This window comes from Hippopotamus amphibius, chromosome 13, assembly GCF_030028045.1.
Source record: "Hippopotamus amphibius kiboko isolate mHipAmp2 chromosome 13, mHipAmp2.hap2, whole genome shotgun sequence".
NCBI classification, from domain to species: domain Eukaryota; kingdom Metazoa; phylum Chordata; class Mammalia; order Artiodactyla; family Hippopotamidae; genus Hippopotamus; species Hippopotamus amphibius.
In genome coordinates, this window is record NC_080198.1 from 77,129,634 (window position 1) to 77,140,536 (window position 10,903).

A 10,903-nucleotide genomic window follows, 5' to 3' on the forward strand; every position below is an offset into this window, starting at 1 on the left:
GAAGATTATTTACCTTAAGAAAAGTACTAGAATCTTTGTAAATCTCTTCTTCATATGGCAAATTCTCTTCCTCCTGTTGCATTTCTAATTCATCCTTGGAAAAGGAAGATTAAGTATACATTTTGTATATTTGTATATACATTTGTGTATAAGAGGAATATCTTACATATTACGATATCATGAGTATTAAGACTCATATAAATCTTTTATTTCCCTAAGATATAATGAAGTTTTCAAATTACTCCTAAAGTCAAACATTGAAGTCTTTGCTTTCTCACCATTAGCTATAACTAGTTATGATAATAAAATAAAAATTTCTTTTTCATTCCCATCAATAAATAATTGTCTATAGCTAGTAATTTTGTTGACTAAGTTATCTACAATTATCTCTGATATCATACCTTAAATATTAGAATTTAACTCAAATCATGAAAGATATGACCACCAATGGGGCAATTTTATTTCTACTAGATCGAACCATATGAAACTGCTATTTTATAGGTCAAAAATGTTAAAATATCAGGAACTGTATATGGTTTGACGTAACATAATCACAAATATTTAAGTTAAATATTAGCATATATCAAATGCAACCAACACACAGATAGTATTTATGAAATTAGGTAATTATACCTAGAGATTTACTGAAACTATTTATTCTCTTCTCTATTGAATATAGTTGTACAACAATTAATCTGAAAAAAATCGACGTAGGTTTTTTCTTTTCTTGGCTGCGTTAGGTCTAGTTGCAGTGAGCGGGGGCTACTCTTTGTTGCAGTACATGGGCTTCTCACTGCAGTGGCTTCCCTTGTTGTGGAGCACAGCCTCTAGGCATGCGGGCTTCAGTAGTTACAGCACACAGGCTCAACAGTTGTGGCTTGTGGGCTGTAGAGCACAGGCTCAGTAGTTGTAGCACACAGGCTTAGTTGCTCCTCAGCATGTGAGATCTTCCCCGACCAGGGATCGAACCCATGTCCCCTGCATTGGCAGGCAGACTCTTAACCACTGTAAGACCAGGGAAGTCCCAGGAGGTAGGTTTCTTTTGTCCTTAAAATTAATTTGAAAAAATGGAGGTAGGTTTTTTTGTCCTTAACTTCCTTTTCAACTAAATGTTGCAATTACAAGTTTAGAAGCTGGGTTTTTCCCTTGGGCCTCTGTCAGAAATGATTCTACAATGCTGTCTAGCCCATGAGTTCTCAAAATATTTTAATTCTACTACCCTAAATTGTTAACATGGAATAATGCAACTCAAAAAACATAGTATTGTAGACTCCCCAAACTTGGTCAAATTATCCAAAGTTTCTGATAAATCTACCTCCTCACTCTTATTTTAAGAATGTTATTGCCTAGTGCTTACTAGGCATTATGCTAAGTGCTTTATATATATCACCTAATTTAATCCACACACCTTTTATGTTAATTTACCTAATTACATACACACTACTAACAGTTATTCAGTATTTTATCAAAATTCAGCTTCTGCCAAATTTGTTTTCCTGCATAAGACTCTACAGATTGTAAGCACTTATTTTTTCTTGACCATAACATTGTCCCATTCTCTACTTGCCTTATATTCTTCCATTTTGTCTTCATCTGTCTCTCCTTCATCCTGATACTTACGTTTTGCATTTGGAGCAGCGGTATCATAGGAAGCCCTGAAAATTAAAACTGAAATATCACTCACAAATATATACAAGATGTATAAATGTATCCATTAATAATATTAAAGAACAGGCTATAAAAACAAAGCAAGGCAAATTTTTCCTGACTAAACAGTATCTATTCACCCAGTTTATAAATCTTAAAACTATCACAACCTGATTAATAATTCTGTACTTTATTTTTATGAGAAAGCAACCAAATAAGAAAATAACCTTTTATAAGGTACGTATGGCAAAAGAGAACCTTTTACATTATGTATCATTCTAATCTGTCTTGAGTAAAACTGATGTTCTACAAAGGATCACAAGCAAAGGATCACAAGCAACTATATACCAATAAAATGGAGAAACTGGAAGAAATGGACAAATTCTTAGAAAGGTACATTCTTCCAAGACTGAGCCAGGAAGAATTATAAAATATAAAAACAGACCTATCACAAGTAATGAAACTGAAATTGTAATTAAAAATCTTCCAACAAAAAAAAGTCCAGGACCAGTTGGCTTCACAGGTGATTCTACCAAACATTTAGAGAAGAGCTAACACCTATCCTTCTCAAACTCTTTCAAAAAATTGCAGAGGGAGGAACACTCCCAAACTCATTCTACCAGGCCACCAATCACCCTGATACCAAAACCAAAGATATTACAAAAAAAGAAAATTACAGACCAGTATCACTAATGAACATAGATACAAAAATCTTCAACAAAATACTAGCAAACAGAATCTAACAACACATTAAAGGGATCATACACCATGATCAAGTGGGATTTATTCCAGGGCTGCAAGGATTCTTCAATATATGCAAATTACTCAATGTGATACACCATATTAACAAATTAAAGAATAAAAACCATATAGTCATCTCAATAGATGCAGAAAAGGCTTTTGACAAATTCAACACCCATTTATGATAAAAACCTCTCCAGAAAGGAGGCACAGAGGGAACCTACCTCAACATAATAAAGGCCATATATGACAAACCCACAGCAAACATTCTCAATGGTAAAAAACTGAAAGAATTTCCCCTGAGATCAGGAACAAGATAAGGATGTCCACTCTCACCACTATTATTCAACAGTTTTGGAAGTCCTGGCCATGAAAATCAAAGAAAAAACAGAAATAAAAGGAATCCAAATTGGAAAAGAAGTAAAACTGTCACTGTTTGCAGATGACATGATACTATACATATAAAATCCTAAACATGCCACCAGAAAACTACTAGAGCTAATCAGTGAATTTGGTAAAGTTGCAGGATACAAAACTAATGCACAGAAATCTCTTGCATTCCTATACACTAACAATAAAAGATCAGGAAAAGAAATTAAGGAAACAATCTGACTTACCATTGCAACAAAAAGAATAAAACACCTAGGAATAAACCTACCTAAGAAGGCAAAGGACCTGTACTCAGAAAACTATAAAACGCTGATGAAAGAAATCAAAGATGACACACATGGAGACATATACCATGTTCTTGGATTGGAAGAATCAATACTGGGAAAATGACTATACTACCCAAAGCAATCTACAGATTCAATGCAATCCCTATCAAATTACCAATGGCATTTTTCACAGAACTAGAACAAAAAATTTTACAATGTGTATGGAAACACAAAAGACCCTGAAGAGCCAAAGCAATCTTGAGAAACAAAAACAGAGCTGGAGGAATCAGGCTCCCTGACTTCAGACTATACTACAAAGCTACAGTCATCAAGACAGTATGGTACTGGCACAAAAACAGAAATATAGATCAATGGAACATGACAGAAAGCCCAGAGATAAACTACGGTCAACTAATCTATGACAAAGGAGGCAAGGATATACAATGGAGAAAAGGCAGCCTCTTCAATAAGTGGTGCTGGGAAAACTGGACAGCTACATGTAAAAGAATGAAATTAGAACACTTCCTAACACTATACACAAAAATAAACTCAAAATGGATTAAAGACCTAAATGTAAGGCCAGACACTATAACACTCCTAGAGGAAAACATAGGAAGAACACCCTTCGACGTAAATAACAGCAAGATCTTTTCTGATCCACCCCCTAGAATGGAAATAAAAACAAAAATAAATAAGTGGGACCTCATGAAACTTCAAAGCTTCTGCACAGCAAAGGAAACTATGAGCAAGATGAAAAGACAACCCTCCGAATGGGAGAAAATATTTGCAAACGACTGAACAAAGGATTTATCTCCAAAATATATAAACATTTCATCCAGCTCAATATCAAAAAAGCAAACAACCCAATCAAAAAATAAGCAGAAGACCTAAACAGGCATTCCTCCAAAGAAGACATACAGATGGCCAAGAGGCACATGAAAAGCTGCTCAACATCACTAATTATTAGAGAAATGCAAATCAAAACCACAATGAGGTATCACCTCACACCAACTAGAATGGGCATCATCAGAAAATCTACAAACAGTAAATGCTGGAGAGGGTGTGGAGAAAAGGGAATGCTCTTGTACTGCTGGTGGGAATGTAAATTGATACAGCCACTATGGAGAACAGTATGGAGGTTCCTCGAAAAACTAAAAATAGAACTACCATATGACCCAGTAATCCCACTACTGGGCATATACCCAGAGAAAACCATAATCCAAAAAGAAACATGTACCACAATGTTCAATGCAGCACTATTTACAACAGCCAGGTTATGGAAGCAACCTAAATGCCCACCAAGAGATGAATGGATAAAGAAGTTGTGGCATATATATACAATGGAATATTACTCAGCTATAAAAAGGAATGAAATGGAGCTATATATAATGAGGTGGGTAGACCTAGAGTCTGTCATACAGAGTGAAGTAAGCCAGAAAGAGAAAAACAAATACTGTATGCTAACTCATATATATGGAATCTAAAAAAAAAAAAAAAAAAGGTACTGATGAACCCAGTGACAGGGCAAGAACAAGGATGCAGATTCAGAGAATGGACTGAAGGACACGGGGTTGGAGGGGGGACGAAGGGTAAGCTGGGACGAAGTGAGAGAGTAGCATAGACATATTTACACTACCAATTGTAAAATAGCTAGTGGGAAGTTGCTGTATAACAAAGGGAGATCAACTTGATGATGGGTGATGCCTTCGAGGGCCAGGACAGGGAGGTGGGAGGGAGTCTCAGGAGGGAGGAGATATGGGGATATATGTATAAATACAGCTGATTGACTTTGGTGTACCTCAAAAGCTGGTACAAGAGTGTAAAGCAATTATATTCCAATAAAGAGCTTAAAAATAAAATAAAATATACAAATCAAAAAAAAAAAAGAAATTCTGTGAACTAAAGACCACCTTTATGTAATACTGCTATTAAATGCCTACTACAATCATTTTATAAATTTCCAACAATCTGTCATAGAACACTTCAATTAATGTATACTTAACATGTTTAACAAAAAATTGTTACTCTACTCCAAATTCAAATATATAACATTATTCTAATAAAAAATAAATTAAAAAAAAAAAAGAGAGAGAGAGACACCTGTAGGACTTCCCTGGTGGTGCAGTGGTTAAGAATCTGCATGCCAATGCAGGGGACATGGGTTTGATCCCTGCTCCAGGAAGATCCCACATGCCATGGAGCAACTAAGCCCGTGCACCACAACTATTGAGCCTGTGCTCTAGAGCCCGAGAGCCACAACTATTGAGCCCGTGTGCCACAACTACTGAAGCTTGCATGCTTAGAGCCTGTGCTCTGCAACGAGGAGCCACCACAATGAGAAGCCTGCACACTGCAATGAAGAGTAGCCCCTGCTTGCAACAACTAGAGAAAGCTCGCGTGCAGCAACGAAGACCCAACACAGCCAATAAATAAATAAATAAATAAATAAATAAATTTATTAAAAAAAAAAAAGACACGTACCCCAATGTTCACTGCAGCACTATTTACAATAGCCAGGACATGGAAGCAACCTAAATGTCCATCAACAGATGAATGGATAAAGATGTGGTACATATACACAATGGAATATTAGCCATAAAAAGAAACAAAACTGGGTCATTTGCAGAGATGTGGATGGACCTAGAGTCTGTCATACAGAGTGAAGTAAGTCAGAAAGAGAAACACAAATATCATATATTAACACATATATGTGTAATCTAGAAAAATGGTACAAATGAACCTATTTGCAGGGCAGGAATAGAGACACAGACATAGAGAATGGATGCGTAGACATGGGGGCAAGGAGAAGGTGGGATGAATTGGGAGATCAGGTTTGACATATAGGCACTATCATGTGTAAAACAGATAGTGGGAACCTGCTGTATAGCACAGGGAGCTCAACTCGGTGCTCTGTGATGACCTAGGTAGGTGGGATGGGAGGGAGGTCCAAGAGGAGGGGGATATATGTATACATGTAGCTGATTCACTTTGTTATACAGCAGAAACTAACACAACATGGAATACCACTTTTAGGGTAAAGTGTGCTTTTTTTAAATAAGGATTTTTTAAATAAAATTATATACGATGTATAAGCTAATTCTTAGCCTAACATTCCATTTTCTAACTACTTTATAAATGAGAACTTACTATATTCAGAAAATAAGTATTTTGTAATTCATGAACTAACAATAAAACCAACGTTTCCTAAATCTGTATGCTGATGCTTATCATAACAACACACTTCATACCTGGGATTATTGTTTATTAAGACAATTATCCTTTCACAAATCTCAACATGTCACTAAAAAAAAATTATTTGACTGACCTGCAAGTTTCTCTTGTTTCAGCAATTTCTCTCTGCTCATCTTTGCTATTTAACACAGCACCAATGCTGTCAGCACTTTCAGCTCCCAACTGAGAAAAGACAAAAAACAAATATTAGATCATAATGCACTGAAAGCCTTTCTAGCCATTTGTAGCAGGATCTAATATATCAAGCATTTAAAAAAAACAAGCAAAAAGAAAACAAAAACAAAACACCCGTAACTACCGCAGCAGGCAAATGGAATAATTATCTTGTAGGAAAAACAGAAAACGCCTTGGAACAAAGCCATGTTAATTAAGAATGATTTTAACAGCTGAAAAGTAGTTTATGCTTTCAGTTATTCTGAAATGAAACTACCTGAGCCAATCCTCTACTCTGAAAGCAATAAAACATGATTTAGCAGTAGCAGCAATAACAAAAAAATAAAGCCACTAACATGAAGTGTTTATAGTGTGATAGGCACTATGTTAAACGCTTTGCATCTATCAGCTCACGTATTGTACCTTATTTATCCCCAGCTGTAATAAACACCTTTTCAGTTTTATTCAAGCCAAGTCTTTATATAATGATTATAGGCACAATACTAAACTTTGCAAATACCTGAAAAATAGTAATGCAAATTTGGGTTGGCAGTTGGAAATTTTGCAAAATACAACAAATGTAAACAAATCACTAGTTGAGATAAGCCTGGCTACATAGTGTGGGATCAATTCATGGAAAACTTTAGAAGCCAAACCAAGAAGTATAGAATGCAATTTAATTTATAGGCCATAAGGAATCACTTAATAGTTTTAAGCACAAGAAGGGCATTAGGATATCTGCATTAAATAATCTCTTTAGCTCAAGAAAGGTGAGAAGGCTTACCACAACGTTAGAGCTGCAAGTCCCAGCCTTGATCTTAAATAATTACCACTGCCTCTTTAGACTACTCAATTCATCACTCCCCTAAGGTTTCCCCAGTGATAAATCTCTTCCAATATATCGACTGTTTCTGATATTTTAACGCTTCCATAAAATCTTCCTGAGCCCTATTCTCTTTAGTCAGAAAACACATTTACTTCCCATAGGTGGAATCCTTTCTAACCTTCCCAAGACTGACTTCACTCCCTTCAAATCTCAGATGAGTACAAGTCATTTCCTGAGGGTTCTTCCATGAACATCATATACAGAACAGGTAGCCTCCTCCCATTATTCTGTTTACCTCCTCATTTCCTCACTCAGACCATAGCACTTAATACACTCTTTTTGTTTTACTTTTATTTCCTATTTGTTTCATAGTCTCTACCACAACCTCCAATTTTTTATTTGTACACTTCAATTATCTTATCAGTTTACTTTTGTTTACTCCTCCCCCCACGCCACTGAAATGTTAGCTCACTGTGGGGAAGAACTGTCCTGTTGATATCTGTATATTCAGCAGCTATTATAACATCTGACTTATAGTACATGCTCAATAAATATGTGAACGAACCAAGATTTTCTACCAAGGTGTGAATTAAAATAAAATGTTTTATAAGAGAAATGCTTTACATCAAATTGTGCTTACATATGTAATTGTCTTCTCATGCTCCAACAGTTTTAAAAAATTGTGGAATGACTGGAATAAGTAAATAGTATACTTTCCACTGTGATAGCACAAAATATATTATTTGAATCATTATGACAATTTGGTGTCATGTATAACTTTTTGAAACAAAGCTACAAGTTAAATAAAAACAGGTGTGAATCGCTGGTGGTAGCACTGATTGCCACAATCATGGTCTGGGCCTATATACTGCATCCAATATCTTCATCCAGCAGCCAAAAGTAAGTCAAGCAAATTATATACACTGAGTTGTGCTCTACTCTGATAGATCATCAATTAACAAAAATTTATTAAAAGCTTACTTTAGGCAAGAAACAAAGTTACGGCAGAAGATTAACCCAATGGGAATTAAATGCAAAGACTCTGCCCGCAAACTGTTTATATTCTGTATGATGGCTATTAGTGTACAGTAGTGGACTCAACAGTAAGGACAATGGATGTTCAGAGGGAGAATAACCTAAGCCAGGGAGATCACAATAGGTTTCATCACAAAGTTCTGACTTGGGCTGTGCCACAGAGGATAGACAGAAATCAGAAAGAAAGGGCTATTTTTAAAAATCATAACGTGTATATTGCACAAATCACGTTCTGGAGAGTAATAAACCAGTGTGTCTTGTTCATACAGAGATAAGTAACTGAAAGAAAGGTTGAAATTAGTTGGTAAAGGGGAAGTCTGTCATTGACTATTACCGGACATCCTTACTTAGGTGGAACGGTTCCTATGCAACTATACTAGGAGGCAGTCAGGTGTTTTGGAAACAGCATGGAAAGGCCTAAAACTGCAGCTTGCAAATGTAAAAGTTTTGTGACCTTCAGCATGTAATGTAAATTCCTTCAGCTTTATTTTCTTCATCTATAAGACGCAGATGGCATCTGACTTGTATGATCAAATATAATGTATGTAAAAGCTTGGCAGAGTCTTGACACACAGAGAGGACTTAATACATGGCAGCCATTATTAAACTTTGTGCATTATACAAGTTCTCTGAGAGTAGGACCACCTATTATTCACAGCTGAACTGCCAATGTCTACAAAAGCTCCTGGCCCATAGTAAGACACTCAACACGTAATTGTTTATGACTGTATTTTGAGTCAAACAGACGTTGGAATTCAAAACTAAAGAGTAAGAATCTTGCTTGGTGGTAACAAAGACCTACTGAACATTTTTGAAGATAACATGATAACAGAAATTGGGAAAAAGAAGGCTTGGAAAAGATACCTGATTTGTCCAAAATCATAATGCCAAAGGGACAGGAACAGATCTGACTCCAAACGCCCACACTTTTTTTTCTTTTTTGGCCGCCCGCTTGTGGGATCTTAGTTCCCCGACCACGAGTTGAACTCGGGCCACAGCAGTGAAAGCGCTGAGTCCTAACCACCGGACCGCTAGGGAACTCCCTAAACGCCCACATTTTTAACACTGTACCATAAATCTTTTCATCAGATCATAAAAGAGAATAGGTCTCGGATTCCCATTTACTAAAACGAAGATTCATTTCTGAAAAAAATAACAAGATGCCTCATTAAAGCCTATAAGCATTTCCCCATCACTTTTACTGATCTGAGTGGTAAAAAGGAAAACACAACCTCTAACTTTAAGCAGTGGTGTGCATCCGCATTATCCACACGTGTACTCTACTAATCAGCAAGTGTTAACTTATTCATGCACAAGAAGGAGTGAAAACAAGATGTGGAGAGACAAACCCGGGTTCAATTTTCTGGCCTAGCGGTGAAGGATCCGGGGCAAAAATCAGTTAACCTCTTGAGTCTCTGTTTCAATTATCCGAGACATGAAGATATTATCTATTTCAGAGATCTGTTGTGACTGATACAGAGTAAGAATTCAAGCATCAGCTGTGGGTGATGACAAGGTCGATACCGTATACAGTACCGTCGACTACAACACACATGACGCAGAATCTAAAATTTACACTCAGGCTACTTTCAATGCAGTCGTTATACACCATCCCCGAGAAAATACTGTAAACCTGATCCCCAATGAAGCCACCATCTCAAGAATCAGGTGCTGATTACGAGGAAAGGCAAGACCCAAACGACCATTTAAACAGTGAAGAGAAATTGGGGGACGGGACAAGTCATTCTGTGCGTGAACTGCGGTAACTTGTACACAAAGACCAAAGCTTTGTACCCCTGTCATTCAGCACCGTGCCAGACACTTGGCGGGCATCCCACAACGGTCGCTGAAGCCCAAGCGTGGCGTTTGCTTCAGCAGCACCACCACGACCGCGACATAAAAAGGAAAAGATCCCGGGCACCGCGGGAGTGGAGAACAAGCGGGTAGGCAGACGCAGGGATGAAGGTCGCGGGACCAGAGAGGACCGCACCGCCGCAGGTAAGCAGGCAGAAAAGCGGGGAGGAGGGAAGAGGGCGGCCGCGCACGCGCATTCGCGACCCCTCCCTGGGCCGCGGACCTGCTGCGCAAGAAGCTGTCGCCGTAACTTCTGCCGCTCCCGGATCTCCTGCAAGCGGCTGTCCATGTCCCAACTCGTGTTTTCCACTACCTCGGAAACTTGGCAATTAGAGGATGAATCCCCGCCCAATTTTTCTTCCGAGTCTGTGGAACACAAAATTCTTCAGGAGCTCCAGGTTGCGGGTACCCAATATTCTTTCCTCAATACGTGTTTCCGGCGCGGCCAAAATTTGGCTCCCGCACCCCACGCCCCGACCCGGAAGTCCCGCCTCCTTCTGGACGCCCGCGATGTGACGCCTAGAAGGGAACCAATGAAAGTCCTGCGATGCCGGCGCCGGAGACGTCTCGGAAGGCTTCCGCGGTCTAGAGGCAGGGCTGTCGGAGCTCTGCGGCCGGATCGGAGTCCTCGCTTGTCCTTTTCTGGGACTTCTGGCTACCTTGGTCTGTCCGCACTGTTTTCAAGTTGTGGGCCGTTTTTTTGATTCCCTTTTCCATTAATTCCCTAGTTGTCAGTTCT

At 38.2% G+C, this 10,903-nt stretch overlaps 1 protein-coding gene across 5 annotated transcripts in view; it reads right to left on the reverse strand.

Annotated features, from left to right (window-relative positions):
- The window catches only part of METTL14 (methyltransferase 14, N6-adenosine-methyltransferase subunit), a 54,810-nt gene extending 44,212 nt beyond the window's left edge, over positions 1-10,598 (reverse strand). For all 5 annotated transcript variants that reach the window (XR_009048777.1, XR_009048776.1, XR_009048775.1 and 2 more), the window contains exons 1-4: positions 10,388-10,598; positions 6,370-6,458; positions 1,568-1,655; positions 14-94 (exon numbers count right to left, since the gene is read on the reverse strand). Coding sequence is in view for 2 of the 5 variants with exons in the window: in XM_057705669.1 (XP_057561652.1) it covers positions 14-94; positions 1,568-1,655; positions 6,370-6,458; positions 10,388-10,453 (324 nt within the window). In the remaining 3 variants the exon portion in view is untranslated. The remainder of the gene's footprint in view (positions 1-13; positions 95-1,567; positions 1,656-6,369; positions 6,459-10,387) is intronic.
- Between the last annotated feature and the right edge of the window lie 305 nt (positions 10,599-10,903).